General features: G+C 34.8%; 1 protein-coding gene across 7 annotated transcripts in view; it reads left to right on the top strand.

Moving 5' to 3' along the window:
* The first annotated feature begins 337 nt into the window (after positions 1 to 337).
* Tlk (Tousled-like kinase) overlaps positions 338 to 17,866 on the top strand; it is a 262,049-nt gene continuing 244,520 nt past the window's right edge. For 4 of the 7 annotated variants that reach the window (XM_076818242.1, XM_076818237.1, XM_076818238.1 and 1 more), the window contains exons 1-2: positions 338 to 1,487; positions 2,134 to 2,441. Coding sequence is in view for 6 of the 7 variants with exons in the window: in XM_076818237.1 (XP_076674352.1) it covers positions 2,411 to 2,441 (31 nt within the window). In the remaining variant the exon portion in view is untranslated. The remainder of the gene's footprint in view (positions 1,488 to 2,133; positions 2,442 to 17,866) is intronic. The other 3 variants (XM_076818233.1, XM_076818235.1, XM_076818236.1) reach the window with 3 other exon arrangements.

Genomic DNA, 17,866 nt, shown 5'->3' with positions numbered 1-17,866 from the left:
AAGGCACTGAACATGATCTGTCAAGAAAGCTCCCATTGGCACGTGCGTATGTTCAATGATTAATGGCCTAAGTAGTTACGTAGTTACCGGCAGCTGAATCTACCATCTGAACGTATCTGAAAGTAGCAGAACAATAGGTAAATGAAAAGCAGCAGTTAAATAAGAGGAATCACAGTGTGAATCGTGACTGGACAACCGATGTGCCGATGAACATCGTAGTTCACCGATAATAGCCGAAGTTGTAAGGTAGCGAACGGGACTATTGTTGGAAGAGAGATAGAGGAACTCGTGTGAGTGCATCGTAAAGTAACGTCACTGCCGTCGGGAATACGTGTGAAAGAAAATCGAGTGAATTTAAGACGCTGACGGTGGTTGCTTGTTGCAATGACTCTTTTATGATAAATTACGGTATTAACGAGTGCTGCATTTTTTCCGCGTGCATACGTGACAGAAGAAAACAGTGCCGTACGATTTCTGAAAGGTGAAACTAAAACGTATACTCTTTTGGAGTAGCAAATAGTGCCATTATTACGTGTGTGCCGGCGTCTCGGATACATGTGCATAAACGCTGCTTTCGTCGTAATAACGATCTATCGCATTGGAGAGAGAGCATTAGCAGAGTTTGTGTTTCTATGCTCGTTATTTTTCACCTTAACAGTGGCCATGCAAGAAAGAGATAAATCGGTAACTGGCGAGCGGCGGCCATTTTCCAAATGAGTTTTTCCCCTTTCTTCCAATAAGAACGCTGTCTAGTGAAGGAGAAAGAAAGAGAAAAGTAGACATACAGGCGGAAAGAAAGAGACAGAATTCAAGAAACTAAAGGAAGGAACGGTACCTCTTATGTACATACTGCGAGGTATGTTGAAGAAATGAGGCAGTTGGCGGTCGATTACCGAAATTTCCGAACGCGGCAGTATGTATCGTTTAAAGTTGAGATGCGTTTAACCTTCCCTTGGTCAGTACGAAGAAGATAGAATTATCTAGGGAAATAGTGAAGGATGAGCGAGCAAGCGAATGAGTGAGTAAGCCAGTGAGAAAAACAGCTCTGGTGTGTACGCGCGCGCGCGCGTGTGTGCGAGGAAGGAAAGGAGAAGGGTGATAAGGAAGGAAGGAAACGGAGCACACGGGACAATACAGAGACCCCCAATTGCTGCCGTGCATTTGATCATCCGTTCGTAATCACGTATCACGACCGTTGCTGTCTTTGTCACGATGTCAGGCCTAGTTTATGAGTGGCCTGTCCTTTGATTTCTGCGCCCATTAAACAGTGCCTCGCGATTTGACTGCAATACGAAAACTCCAATTGACTCTACATTGTAACCTCAAAATCGTCGAACAAATTCGACGTTCCGTAGGCGCTGTTGAGAAAAAACGAGGAGAGACAGAGGCTCGTCAAGCTGACGCGTGACAAGAAAACGGCTTTGTACCTCGCTTCAAGTTTCAAGCTGATTGTTGTGCCTGTGATACGGCATTTCACCGCATAACAGGTACACATCATCGTGTTTCAAGTGTTTTGATTCTTTGACTCACATAAATAACCTTGATCTGTGCTGTCATACCGTTCCGTTTTACGATACTTTTTATTTACAAAGTTTCATAACCTCTCCTTCGTATTTATTCAGTTCTCCCGAGTCGAGTTTTTGGTCACTTCGAAATAGAATTGAAATTAATTTTCGCCTTGGTCTTTGAAGTTTAATTTGATCGTGAATTTTGTAAATACTATTCTTAAACAAATTGGATGATTAGTGACGGAATTTCTGGACTGAAGGAACAAGTAGAAAACAGAGCACGTTTAGAGTGGGAATCGAAAATTAATGAAAATTCAAATAATCACTTCATATATTACGACAAAATTTTATGTGTATACATTACCCTCTTGAAGTTTTCAATTCTATTAAATATCATAAAATTATGTTACTTTCTTCTTGATAATTCTGTAGATTATTGTAATATCATTGAATTTTTACATTATCATATATATTTGATTCAAGCTTTTTTAGTTCATATAAAGCAGGAATAATTCTGAATTGTTGTACCTGTAAATAAAATAAACAATTTAATTTAAATACAAAACGGACAACAAATAATTTTCCTTGTACATAACTATAAATAAAATAAAAAAGTTATTTGCAGACATTTTGCAGTTATATAAATAATTCACATGCTAAATACATGATTACTTATACGTCATGATCAAGGGAGTGGTGTGAGATCAAGAATGAAACAGGTGTTCTCATTGGTGTAACAAGACTGGATGAAGCCAAGACTTTACTTATCAGTTACGAGAAGCTCATGAAAAGTGCAACGAAGGTGCATATTTCTGGCAAAGACATCTGTGATGTGACATAATCGGACAAGTTGGATATCAGTGTAATAATGTAGTGCCAACTTTACAGATGGATAAACAGGGATGACTGATAATTGCTGGAATTCTGGTGGTGGTAAGTTCCATAAATTTTATATTATCAATCATTTCGTTCAGCATTAGAAATAATGTGATTGCGACAACTTTATGCAAAATTTTGTTTCCCACAATTGAAACTTATGCGAAATGTAGAATATTATTCTATCGTACAGTGGCTCATAGCCATAATCGTACACTCTTTAAAATACATAACGTTTTTAAAATTAATCCAAACGACTTGAGTTCTTTTTTAGAAGCTAGAAGGATTAGTTTGCTAAGTGACATGATTCGTTGTTTTGAAAAAAAATGCACTTGGTCGGAATAGCAAAAAAAAAAAATAGAAAAGGTCGTTTTTCCAACTTTTTTTTATGAGCCTGTAATGAAAATTATGGTTCAAAAAACCTTCAAAAACTTAAAAAAAAGTAAAAAAAATACGTTAAAAATATATATATTGTATTTTCCAATATAATGATTCAGTTGAATGAAACTATTCCTAATCATTTCTTTCATCGATTCTTTTATTCTTTTATGGCATATATATACCATAAAAGAATCGAAAAATTAATCGTACAATGATACATATTTGTAAAAGCACGTGGCATCTCAAATTTTGACAACTTATCTTATTTGACACTCGCCAGGTTATAACATGACGGTAAGCTGTCAAAAATTGGAGTAGATTGCATAGTGAAGATAACGATTGACGAACGAAACATGTGTTAGTTTCATTTGGCTGAAGGTGTGCGTGTAACGCGTATATGTATTATACTGACGAAAAATTTGGTTGAAGGAAAATCAGAAGAAAAATCTTCCGACCGATCCATGAAACGATATTACGATATCTCTGTTATGCGTGGACCGATTTTATTGATTTTGGTCTTATTCGAAAGCTTATATGCGGTTTACATAAGAAAAATGTCTTTAAACTTAGAAAATATTACAGGCGTGATGAGATATTAATGAAATAAGTTTCAGGTTAGGTTGGAATAGCCGTGCGACGAGTAAATGATAGCGGTAGCGACAGTCGACATATTCAGGGTGTCGGAACATGTACCCGACGTCGAGATGCTACCGCGTCTCTAGATTCAAAAAACCCGTTTGTAGATTGAAGTAAGTTGCATAGGTGCCTAAAATTTCATGAAAATCGGTCAACGTTGCTCTGAGCTATAAACGCTTAACGATCGCAGAACAAGGTCGAGAATCGCGGAAATTTCCAAAATCAGCGATTCTCGACCTTGTTCTGCGATCTTTAAGCGTTTATATCTCAGAGCAACGATAACCGATTTTCATAAAATTTTAGACACGTATACAACTTACTTCAATCTACAAACGGTTTTTTTTTTAATTTTCATTACAGGCTCACAAAAAAAGTTGAAAAACGACCTTTTCTATTTTTTTTGCTATTCCGACCAAGTGCATTTTTTTTTAAAACGACGGATCACGTCACTTAGCAAACTAATCCTTCTAGCTTCTAAAAAAAAATTCAAGTCGTTTCGATTAATATTAAAAAAGTTATGCGATTTTAAAGTGTGTACGATTATGGCTGTGAGCCACTGTACAAAAACTTTTATAAAACTTCCGTTATGAATTCTTCCTGTTAATAATTTCAATCAAATTATACCAATGAAGTACAATGTATTATAGATTGAAATGATTTGGTCAGAATAACTTAATTTTCATATTCCACAATTGCAAAGATATTGTGTATATTATTTTACCGTATCATCGTATGATATTTTTTTTAGAAAGTGAATAGTAGAAGTATATTCTTACGTATAAGTTTCAGTTATGTGAACTATTTGTATTCTTTTATATGCGAACTGTTATAAATCATAATAATTATCCTCGTAAGCTATTATAGTTCCTTATAGGACTACCAGTGGCGGATTTAACAGGGCGGCTGATGAGCAGTTACCGCCTAGGTCCCTGTAGAGAAGGCCCCATAGGGCCCCATGACCCCCCAAAAAAATTATGATGAGGTATAGGTATCCAAACACTACATTTTTCCATGCTACTACACTTGGCCCGTTTTTTGTAAACTACCTCTTCATTTTCCCGAAAAAATGGGCCCCTGCCCAGAAGGTCTCCCTAGGGCCCCATCTTCGAAAAAATTATAATTTTAACCAAACATTATATTTTTTTCCTGCACTAATACACTTAGCCCGTTTTTAGTAAACTACTTATTTTCACCCAAAAGTGGGCCCCTCAGAACGTTTGCCACCTGGTCCTTTTTTCTTAAATCCGCCACTGAGGACTACATAACATTGCAACGTTTGTGTATATTTTTATATAATGTATCATAATTGCTATGGACAAATTACATTTATACTGAATCATGAAAAATTCTGAATCATTGTTATATTTCTAACGGAATAATTTTTTATGAAAATATACTTGCAAAATTAATATCTTGTGATTATAATTATAATTCACTTAGAAATATTGTGAATGTAAAGTATAGTTACGCAATCTTTCATTTTGAAAATTAATGAGAACAGTCATAACTACCTTTTAACTGACTTCACAAAGGAATACTTTGTATTTGTTACTTTTTTATATTACTTTTGAGTATTATGACGTTATTTAATATATCCAGTTTGGAATATATCAAAGTGGTTCATACCAGTTATATGTATGACCTAATAGTATATAGAAATGGCTTTTTATGAAGTCTTGACTGAGATATAATGATAAAGGTCTCAGTGAAATTTATAATAAACCTAGGGAAGCAATAAAGGTCAGTTATGTAAAATATTATGTCAAACCAGCACGAGAGTGATGATTTTTGTATTAAGAATAGATAAGTTTCTAACAGATTTCCACATGTATTAAGCTTATCTTTTGAAAAATTCTAGCATATTTATATGGACAGAATTATCATAGTACGTTACATGCTCCAATTGCAGTACCCCAGTGCATTACAATAAGAGGTGAATTGAATAATATGTAGATCAACAGACAGAAATATGTTGACAAAGTGTTTCACCAAATTTTATCACCTGAAGTATAACATATAGTTAACATTTTATAAAAGTGTATGCTACAAAAGTTGCATAGTTTTGTGGGAGCTGGTGTGTAGTAGCAATAGTTTTATTCTGTTGGGAAAACGACGGTCAACTGTGTTTTTAAGTAGAAGGCTGTGTTTCATTTGTCGGTACCTGATAGCCACTTTAAAGATGACTTCAACAACCTGCACCAATAAATAAACTTTAAAAGAACAAAATTTCATCTCATTACTGGTAGGGACACTATAATAAGAGTCTGGCCCCGAGTCTATGTCCGCCATGTTTTGGTTAAATCCTACGAGAGAGAAAGAGATATACAGCATTTCACTCTTAACCCGGCGGGAGGCGCACCCTATATTGTAACACAGGTTGTCGCTACCGGGTCAAAAATACCCAAAATTGAAACGTAAACAACCACGGTTTCAGAATATTTTTTTTTAACTTTGTAATTTCTATGTTAAAGTACAGTGTTTTAAGAATCAAACAATATTTAGAAAATATCTTAAAATCTTTAATAAAGTTCTGTAAAAAATTGTAACAAAAACTCAAACAGTCTTCATATTTTCGCAACTAGCGCCTCTGTGGTAGATTTTACCCAGTAGCGCCTCCCGCCGAGTTAACCACTCTTAACAACTTTGCGTTTACGGCGGTATTTTACTTCGTGTAAGTAGTACATATATATGGCAATAACTCCTCAAAAAAGGCTATATTATGAAAGTGTTTATGAATATATATACATTACTTTTTTTTACTACCCAAATGCACGTTTTCAGATAAATAGATATTACAAACAATTAGAATAGTATGACAGAAAACGGTTTTTATTATCTTTCAAACATATATTTTTTAAAAAATGTGTCAATTAAGATTTGTATAATTGACAGATTTAAAAATCAGCGGGAATAGATAAAAAATGGCGGACCAATCAAAAGTAGCCTTTTCACGGCCAGACTCTTATTATAATGTCTCTAATTACTGGGTTACACCATTTTGATAGTTTTAAAAAATCGGAAAAAATTCCCATGAAATGATAGTTTGGACCTTTAAAAATAATGTGGAAAAGGTCATGGACAAATTCGTTGTTATAACAGAGATACAGCCTGTAAACCGAAAACCTGTACTACGACGTGCGTAAATGCGCTTGATGAGCTTTAAACGCGTTTTTCCCGAAGCCAGTGAAGCCACACTTTTTGATATGGTTGACAGCATAACTCGACATCAGAATATCGTAGAATCTTAAAATTTTGTATGGTTATCTAAAAATGCATTGTCCATTGCTCTACACACCGCTTTTTTTTTTTATTCAAGTAGAACGGTTTTTATACACAAAAAACTGACAAAATTTTCAACTGTTTCATTTAAACTGGTGTCAGAACCTGAATTCGCAATATTTTTCAAACCCCCCGTGTCACACCATAGCGACAAGCATCTACAATAGTTTAAAAATAGGTTCCGTTTTTTTTTATTTCCGATAAGTAATAATGGAGAACCCCTGCCAACCAGGTATTCGGAACTGAAATGAGATTTTGTAATGATTATTTTGATGACAAAAGTATAAATTATTAAAATATCAAATGGAAATATTATTGCAGAGTATAGTTGTGCTGTCAAAAAATCGCAAAGTTAGCATTGCTCTTCGAGTCTCCAAAATGGTGTAACCCCTTAAAGAATAAAACTATTGTAACTATATGTTGGCCCCTATAAACATATGCAACTGTGTAGGAAACATTTTTATGAAATTTGAAATATAGTAGAAATATTTCAGATGATACAGTTAGGTGAAAGCCCCTTTACATATAAATATACAGGCTATACCGGGAAGATGAAAACCCCGATTGGTAAATATTGACAAAGGGGGGCTCAATCCCAGTGACGTTGACCTTGACATATATTGTCGGGGACATGATTCTGAATAACTTTATCCTATATATGTTGCCGTCGCTCGGCTTTAGTTTTCGAGATATTCGCAAAAAACTGTGATCGGTATTTGGTTTGGGTTAAATGGTTTAGCGGGTTTAGCCGATGCTTAACCTCCTGACGGAGGGCCGCTAACTTTAGGAAGATTTACACATTTTTTTACTTAAATCTCCCAAAAGTTGGCGGCCCCCTCCCGGTGAGTCGCTAAAGCATCTAAGCCAAACCGACTACCGATTACAGTTTTTTTGCAAATATCTCGGAAGCTAAGGACAACATATGTCAAGGTCAACGTCATTGAAGCTGGTCCACTTTTGTCAATATTTATCCCTGAATTAATTCGGAAGTATGAAGTTTTCGAAAAGAATGTTTGAGACAAAAGTTTTAGGGTTTGGAAAGAAGTATCTAATGGTGACCTTGACTCTGACCTAAGTGTCTTTAGAGGTAATTTCAAGGTCAACTTGATTTTTTTAAATGGGAACCCCTATTTTCTGTACCAGAAATGAAAAGAACGGAAAATTTTACGTTCAAGTACGTGGTCATGACATTGGGTGAAAAAACCCATAGAGGCTATTTTAGGGTCAAATCACTTTCTACCAAGACTCCAGACTTAATTCGGACTTAATTCGGAAGGACAATATTTTTGAAAAATCGGTGTATATATGTATATATTTAGAAATATATGTATATGTATCTAAATATATTCTGTTGTACTAGCAAATACTACTGATAATATAAAGGGTAATGTGTCTTGTAATGGCGAAAGTCAAGTATGTCCTAAATTGTAATTTGGGGAATTTAATGTCAAATGTCAATGGCACAAAAATATTGCACTCATTTATTTCAGGATAGGAATGGTTTTTGTAAACTTGATGTTTATTAAAAATTTGTACATAGCTTTTAATGGGAGTGTTCGGAAGGCTCATAAAACACCATTATACTTTTTATTACATATTTGATACTTTCATTTTTTAATGCCTCGTGTACTTATGTATGTCATTGTGGAATCGCCGGCAAACCTGATATGCGCCGTTGTGTTACGTCTTCCTTTATATTTTAAGTTGAACATGTTGAGTTGAGTTCTTTACATTATTAAAGGAAGGTACCTACCTTATCTTCCTCTCGAATGAATCAACGCGCATCTTGCTACTGATGCCTTCAAGTTGACTGTCACTACCTGTGTAACCGGCGACAGGCAACTGTTCATCAATTTTCAAGTTGATTCACACTATCAATCCAGTCAGCGGCAGGGACTGTCTAAAACCACAGACTAGGTATAGCTGGGATATGATAGGATTATCATCCAATGTAATTTTGTGTCACATGCTCGGGTGGCTCGCGAGCCACCTTACCATTTTCGTGTCACCCAACGTTATCGACTCAGTCTAAAATAAGATTACAGTGCTACGAGTGGTAGGAATTCAAATAAAATCTTATAATGTTATGAGTAATTTCAAGAAGCATGTTGCACAGTTCCATTTTTTAATCGATTTTCATACATGAAAATATGTTGTAACATTTGTCCCATTTTCTATAATAGATAAGTCAGGTTACTAAAAATATTTTTCTAAATTAAATTAAATTTAGCTCCTCCAATCAAAATTTTTAACGGAATCAAATAAAATCAAGTTAATTTCAACGAAATTTACCTACTAAAATTTAGCTTCTCCAACCAAAGTTTGTATGTAATCAATTAAAATCAAATTAAGTTCAGCAAAATTTTAAAACTTCGATATTTTTGCGAATTTCGGTCCCTAATTTTCAGGAAACATTCATGACATATCAAACACTGAAAATTAAGAACATTTTTTTTATAGCTTTTTTACATATCTCGGTATATGCCCCGCTTTAAACGTTTAAAAAATAATCCTCGAAAATAAATATTACAATTTTTTCCTTCGCCCTCATAAAAAAAGTGTTCGAGAAGGATTTAAACTTTAAAAATTTGAAAAATAAAAATGTTCTTTTTTACTTTTTCAGACTTTTTTCGAAAACAGTTTGTCGCACGAGAAAAAGTAATAGAGCATAAAAGATGCTCCTTGTCTGGACATGCAACTTTTGTTTGACATATTTTTTTATGTAATCAATAACTTGGAGGATATTATATAAAATCGACTTTGTGTGCTGTTAAATAATTATTTAAACGTTCAAGGGACCAGGGGCACCTTTTCCCGTTCACCGATTGAGCTCAAATGTTGCACAGATTTTGTTTTTATTATTTGGAACTATTCTGGGGGATGCCGCGAAGAAAATTCAAAAGTCGAAAATAAGAGCCATCCTAATATATACAAGCACGCAACACCCTTCAGCATTTCAACACATTTCAAAGTAGTTCCTGAGTTGGACGCTGTTCATGCACAGAGGCCGCTGAATTCAGTCCTCGAGTTATGGGTCGGTAACACAGTTTGGGTGGTGACACGAAGTTCCATAAGGTGATTGGTGACATACGGTGATTCACGTAGTAATGAAAATGGTGATTTCTGTAGTCTCTATTAGATCTGACCTTCTCTATTCTCTATTATATAGACTTTAAAGGGGTCTATATACAAGAATACATATAGTCCAGTTTTAAGTGTTACTATCTCGTAAACTAATTAACCGTGCACGTCCAGGGTGGAGGGGGGGGGGGGGGGCAGTATACTCGGCTTGACGAGTACTACAAGCTAGCAGTCTCATACAAAAATGAGAGTTATACTTGCGGAGCTCTTATTCGTAAGCTTCGGAGCTTCCCCCACTCTGGCTTTATTACCATGGATACGAACAATAGTTGATGGTGCATTCTGTGTGCAGATTTCACGCTAACAAAATGCAATATGCAGAAGGAGACAGTAAGAGGCCTCACCTGTAGACATGGCTGATCTAGATAAACGACAAAATATAAATTATCGATTTTTCGGATTTTTATCTACTAACAAAATTTCGTTCAAATGGGTGCGTAACACTTTGTGTGATCCCGTTGTAAGAATACCACTATACATATACCTAGGGGAAAGTGGGGTAATTGGGAACACCTAAGCAAAAAAGCAAACAGAACGAAAACTATGTGAGACACGATTTTGTTTTTTATTTATAAACATACTATTCCTTTATAAACTACTGTAACGAATTTTGGAAAAATTTTAATAAAAATTAACTTTATAATGAAAAAACCAAACCCTTGGTGTTCGTAATTATCCGACTGGCGTGGGGTAATCGCGAACAGAACTATATATCGCAGAAATCGCACAGAAAGCCTTTAGATGTGCTTTCACTGCTGCCGCTGCATCTTTTGTAAGCCCATACGTTACATTTCTAACACATTGTCCAGTCTTCAGTGGGTGGGTGTGTATATATTTCATCACAATAAATACAGATATATATATAATTACTTTATCAACATTTTTCGTCCTTTTTTTCTTCTTCTTTGGTTCTTCCTCTGATTTCCCCACCAGGTTTTTCTCATCAAAAGTTTTCAAATTTCTAACACATTTCTTATTTACTTTATCATTTTTATTCTTCTCATTCTTTGGTACTTCTGTGCCTCCTTTTTATCTTTCTTCTCTTTCTTTCTCCGATTAAATCAATATTAAAATTAAGCAACAAAAGAAAAAAGGTATTGATGTTGACGAGGGGTAATCTCGAACGTTCGATTCGTTCTTGAACATAAAAAATAGTCGAAAATCTGGAATAAAATCTTTTCGTAATTCGCTTCATTTTTGAAAAAGTGAAGTTTGAATATCGATTGGGTACGTGTACACCGACGTATCGCTGTTGGTGCCTAAGGAGTACGCTGAAGTGAAAATTCATTTCAGGGTAAAATAGAAATCAAAGAAATTCGAGTTCCATATTAAAACCTTTTTACTACGACCGGTCATATACCCGACTTTAGACAGTGAAGAAAGGGATACTGTTCAAAATGCCTATGAAATTACCAGAAACCGATTTGTTGCAAACTTTGTAGATTAATAATCCCATGGACGAGTGATCAATTTCAGCCTTTATTTTTGCTTCGGGTTTCCAAGGGTCAATAGAGGAAGGGGATTAAAATGTGTATTTTACGATATCCATAGACAATTATAACTTTTGATTAAAAGAAGATATAAAAACACGATTTGTGCCATAAAATCATGTAAAAATTAAGTTTTTGGCAGTGTGTAGTTTTATACACCTAGTGTTTTTTAATGTAATTGTTACGCGATTTTCTGTTTTTCTCAAGCCTATCAAATTAACCCTAGTTCGGCTGATGAATTGTAAAGCTCATTAGGCTGCCGCAGTCACCCCGGTGACTAATTTTATATGTACATCTGCACGAATAACGTATGTAAGCAATGTTAATAATTACAAGTGGCATTGCTCAGAGTATGTTTCGTCATGTCTATGCAATGGACTAAGATCAAAGCCAGATATATTGGCCGGTGAATTCGTTTTCGCGAGCAGCAATCGAGGAGAAATCAACCACCACCACCTGACATATCGTGGATTTGTCAGTTGGAGTTGCATGGCTCTCACAGGGTATGGTGGGGTAACGGGAACTCTGCTCGGCTCCGCCTGAACCTAGCCATTTAGCTGTTATTTATTCTTAGCGTAATAGTAAAACTTGAGAAAAGTAAAAAAATTACGCCAAGTACATGAAAGCAAATAAATCACAAAATAGAAGATAATAATAATTATAAAATAAAAAAAGATGTGAAATCAAAATGAGCTGCACGTACATAAAGGTAATGATTAATACAAATAAATATTTTAATACGAATAAACATTTTATTCAAAATACTTGGCGCTGCGAAACCGAAAAAATGTTAATTGTCCTAGTATTAATAATTTACAATAACTCCCTTACAATCTAAAATACATAAACATATACATATACGTATTAGAAACGCAGTCAGATTTATTCTACATATATTTAATTCTAATGTCATACGTAGCATATGCGCGCGCACACATACACACATTCATGAACGCACACACAAGAAAGAAAGAAAAAGATTAATTAATGCAATTTATTCGCCAAGTATTTTGAATAAAATGTTTATTCGTATTAAAATATTTATTTCTATTTATCATTACCTTTATGTACGTGCAGCTCATTTTGATTTCACATCTTTTTTAATTTATAATTATTATTATCTTCTATTTGTGGTGATTTATTTGATTTCATGTACTTGGCGTAATTTTTTTCCTTTTCTGCAGTTTTTTATGGAGATCTCACTTCTTTGTACAAATATAATTTGCATAGAGAATGACTTCAGATAACTTTCAATATTATAAATTATTATTATATTATTAATTGATGACTGGATAATTTTTTCATCCTCTCGGGGTTTTCTTTTTAAATATATTGTATTGTCATCCAAACTACGCACGCCTGCAAAGCTTCAAGACAATTGGATTGGTGAAATTGGTTTTTATCATTTAAATTAGAAAGAAATTCATTTATGTATATATTTGTAAAAACACGTTTATAACTTGGTTATAACTTGACGGTAAGCCGTCAAAATTTGGAGTAGATTGCATTGTGAAGGTAGCGATTGACGAACGGAACGTGTTTAGTTCCGTTTTGGCTGAAGGTGTGCGTGTAACGCGTATACGTATTATGTCGACAAAATTTGGTTGGAAAATCAGGAGACCTTATCTCATCTGACAGATTCATGAGACGATATTACGATATCTCGGTTATGCGCGGACCGATTTTATTGAAATTGGTCTTATTCGAAAGCTTATATGCGGTTTACATGAGAAAAATGCCTTTAAATTTAGAAAATATTGCAGGCGTGATGAGATATTAAGGAAATAAGTTTCAGGTTAGGTTGGAATGGCTCCGCGACGAGTAAAGGTACACGATAGCGACAGTCGACATATACAGGGTGTTTTTCCTGTACTTGGCGTCGAGACGCTGCCGCGTCTCTAGATACAAAAATTTTACGTACATTCTTATTTTCTACACATTTTCTAAAAGTCACCCGCGTGACTGCGTTAGCCGAAATGAGATTAAAACATTTCAACAGGTAAAAGTAAGGGGGAGAAAAAAACTAGAAACTATTATTACATGTTTTTTTCTACTAAAAAAATCATTCGTTTGAGATGTCATGGTAGCTCAGAAAGAAAGTACTTAGAAGCAATCTTTTTTCCGCGATACAGTTCAACTAGTCACCGGGGTGCCTCGTCAGCCGAACTAGGGTTAAGAATAACCGGCCGATTTTGACCAGAAACGCTGTATCAGGAGTTTATTTTGCGCCATTTCAGATGGTACATTATAACCTTTGAGGAGATTTTTCGTTTTTGAGTTATAACGAAGGATGATCACGAGTGTCGGTGGGTAGTTCTATGAGAATTGGGTAACTTTTTGAAGGATATTGCACACATCCTTTACTAAGTTTAAAAAATGTGTCTTAACATAGATTTGGTGGAAAATATAATAGTTGTACTGTTCCCGTGTTTCTTTCATGGAAAAGGACTGCCTAGTCCCCTTAAGTAAAGCATTAAAATCCAAATGAAATACAGTGCCGGATAAAGTATTGGCACTCTGCACTAAAAGGAATTTATTTGTGTGCAAATAATACTGTGACACGTTTAGAATAAATATACGTAAAAGTTGACACAGTACAACGATTTCTTCAAAATAATGATAAACATATATAACTGAAACATAAATAATACGTGTGAAAAAGTATTGGCACCTTAGAATTAAATAAACAATATGACAAATATTAGTATCTGATATGAAGTCTTTTATTTTTAATGACTTCTCGTATGCGTTTTGGCATCGAATGAACCAGTTTCCGTGTAAATTCTGGCTCAATTTTGTTCCACTCTTCTAAAAGTAGCTGTTTTAATTGATTTCTGTTTGTAATGTGGCGTCTTCTTAATCTAACTTCGAGCTCAGCCCACAAATGCTCAATGGGGTTTAGGTCTGGTGATTGGGGTGGTGTTGGTAATGTATGGGCAACATTATAAGCAACCTACATACGGACTACATGAGCCGTATGTTTGGGAACATTATCGCTTTGAAAATACAAATCTCGCCCAAGACCTAATTCCTCAGCACTTCGATGTAAATTATTTTTTAAAATGTTTAAATAAACGAATTTTTCCATTATTTGGTCAATGAATATAAGTTCCCCAACCCCTGTGGAGGCCATACAACCTCAAACTAGTACTCCACAACCCCCATGCTTTACTGTACTTTGAATATTCTTTACATTAAACTCTGTATTTGGTTTCCTCCAAACTCTGACGCGACCATCACATTTAAATAAATTAAATTTACTTTCGTCAGACCATAAAACGTGATCCCAAAAAATTGAAATCTTTATTCTGGTAATCATACGCGAATTCTTTTCGTCTTTTCTGATTCCTTTTGTTAATTAAGGGCTTTCTTCTTGCAACTCTCGGAGCGTAACCCATGCCTTTAAGAAATTTCCGAATAGTTGAAGGATCTATTTCTATGTTGTCGTATTCTTTGAACTGTGCAGATATTTCCGAAGATGTTAGTTTTGGATTCTGTTTTATCAAACGAACAATTTTTCGTCGGTATCTTCCAGACAACTTTGGTAGACGACCATTTCGACACGTGCTTCCAACGTATTCTTTGTCTTTATACCTTTTAATTACACTTCGTACAGTAAATTTACTTTTCTTCATTATTTTTGCAATTTCTGAATTGGATTTATTCTGATTATGGAGATTTAATATTAATTTTCTTTCTTCCAGAGAAATTTCTCGTCCTCTGCGTCCCATTTTTTATATTCTCTTTATAAACTCTGTTCAATGAGAATATATCGCAATGAAACTCGGTCGAGGTGGCGCTCTGATCGTAGTGCTCAAGATAGCGTCGATTCGTTTCCCATCATCTGCCATCTTGGTGTTGATTGGTTCGACGTTACGCCGTCATCACGCGCATGTTCAGACGCTATCCTGAGCACTACGATCAGAGCGCCACCTGGACCGAGTTTCATTTGCGATACATTCTCATGCCCTTAAACCATATATACCTATAGACACGGCCTGCTCTATATGAAGCCACGAGTCATAGTGAAGCAAAGATAACGGGCAAAAGTGACGTCACTTGTGGGCAAAAGATAATTCAAAATGGTGGATAGTACCTCATACCATATATACAAGTGAGGTTATATCTTTTTCTGTGAATAATTTTTGAATAATTATTAATAAAGGTGCAAACATGTTGTATAAAGAATTGCAAAGACAATGATTAAATCGCATTTTCGGAAATATTTATACATCGCTGTAACTTCCATCATTACTTTGCCCACATGTGACGTCACGTAGATGATTTAATCTTTGCGTCAAGGCAGTTATCTGAAGCCGTGTCTATAAGTATATATGGTCTAAGCTCATACCGAATACTGTGATAACCTAACCCATAGTAGATTGGGTATATTCATTCCCCCTTTTGCGCATAAGAAATGAGTGGGAATCCCCACATGTATATATACCTAGAAAATTACTGAAATGTCAGGCGTGCCAATACTTTTTCACACGTATCATTTATGTTTTAGTTATATATGTTTATCATTACTTTGAAGAAATCGTTTTATTGTGTCAACTTTTACGTGTACTTATTCTAAACGTGTCAGTATTATTTCCACACAAATAAATTCCCTTTTTTACTCATTCTCTAGTATAGAATTACTTTTATTTTCGTCTGGGTGCAGAGTGCCAATACTTTATCCCGGCAGTGTACATATTTCACTTATAGCTTGATATCACCAAGTCAAGTGTTCGATAACAAAATCTAGAATTTTGTAAAACACCTGAGTTTTTAAGTGTTCTTCAATAGTAATTTCTGAATAATTATCATGAACATTTTCATCTGCGGATCTTTTTCTAAATTTATGTCTTTTAGCAGGCAAACCTGTGGAATGTTCAATTTTACAATTTTCAGCAACATGTTCGCATTCATTAAAAATATCACACCACTTTTTTCTGATATCTTTCAGATCCAAAATTAAGCTTTTGTTGCTGCTTTCTTCAATATCAATTGTTGCAGTTATTTCTGGCCAAACTTTGTTTCTACAATTGATTGTCGCCAATATTTTAAATCGTGCAGTGGATAAAAATAAACACTCTAATGAATTTAAAAAAATTAAAACACCCTTTACATCAGCTGTAGTTTCTGCAGTTAAATTTAAACATAAAATTTCTTCACTTGCTGTTCTTAATCCATCTAAATTATTTGTAAACGATTTTACGGCATTTGTTCTTGCGGTCCCACAGGTGTTAGGTGAACCGTGCAGCGAACATCCAATATTGCTTTTTAAAATTTCCCAACTTTGGGCGACTTGAATTACAAATATTGTACAATTTTTTAACAGTCCAAAAAATTGTAACTGTTTCAATACAAGTTTCCACAGCGTATACGCCACAAAGATTAAGTGAATAACAAGCACAGGTAGAATATATTGCTAAAGAATTTTTTTTCAAAATGAAACTTGGAGCACCTTTATAAAGCTGTTCCATATTGGTTTCGTTGTCATATTCCTGGTTGCGGCATTTGGCGATTGAGATTTTCTATTCTTCGAGGGCATTTAAAGTTAAGTTAGCAATTGCTTCATATGTTTTTTTATTGCAATCGGCAAAATTAACACTCAGAAGTCACACTATCAGTTCCTCCCGCTACAGGTACACATGGGTTAGCGTAACCAAGAGCGTTCTTTTGCCTATATTCCTGGATGTGCTGCACCGTTTTTAAAGTTGTTTCTTTTTATCGATTCGTAAGACAATAAGGAAAAGAGTATATATACTAAATCAAAATATATGTATATATAAGTTCTGAATATTTTTTTTTCTTTTAATCACGTTTCTTTCAGAAAAAGATATGAGAATTTAAGTATGCAGCAATCGAAAGGTTTCGAGTCACTCTTTGAGGGAAAAAATGCTTTATTATGATTGGTTAAAAAAATATAATTATTTGGCGAGGTGAAGTTGAGTAATCTTTTACTTCTACCGAAAGAATATTCTCTGTGAAAAGTCGTCGTTTTCGTTGAAAATAAGGACATAAGCTGCTACTGGCATTGAGTATACAGTATCAGAAGTAATTTCATTGATAGCTTTGAAAATCTAAAATGGCGGATCAAAAATAGCGGTCACAGAGAGCTAAAATAAAAATCTCGGAAAAATGATTTTTTTATATCTACGTTTCCATTGTTCAAAAAGCATGTATTTCACTTTTGATAACTCAAAAATACTGTACATATTATAAATTGTCGAAGAAGAAAAGATATTCATTACTAAATCGACTTTCATGTTTAATGGATTTGCTAACGTTACAGTCACACTGGTTGAACGTATTTACTCGGTTTTACTCGTTTGCTTCTGGCATAATAGCGATCCTGGGGCGGGGGGATTTGTTGAAGGTGTATCAAACTTTTCTCCCCCAAAGTCCTAACACCCCACACCTTACCGTTCAGAAATGCCAGGTGTTTTTCGGACGGACTGGGTTAGCATAATCCGGTGTGACCTTTGAGGGTTAAAAATCGTTCTTTAATTTCATACTTTCCAGCATTATTCACTTGCAAATAACGTAATATGAAAACCGTCTGCT

Source organism: Andrena cerasifolii, chromosome 8 (assembly GCF_050908995.1).
Source record: "Andrena cerasifolii isolate SP2316 chromosome 8, iyAndCera1_principal, whole genome shotgun sequence".
Taxonomy (NCBI): domain Eukaryota; kingdom Metazoa; phylum Arthropoda; class Insecta; order Hymenoptera; family Andrenidae; genus Andrena; species Andrena cerasifolii.
The sequence above is the reverse complement of the archived record's forward strand: the minus strand, read 5'-3'. Positions and strand labels throughout refer to the sequence as shown.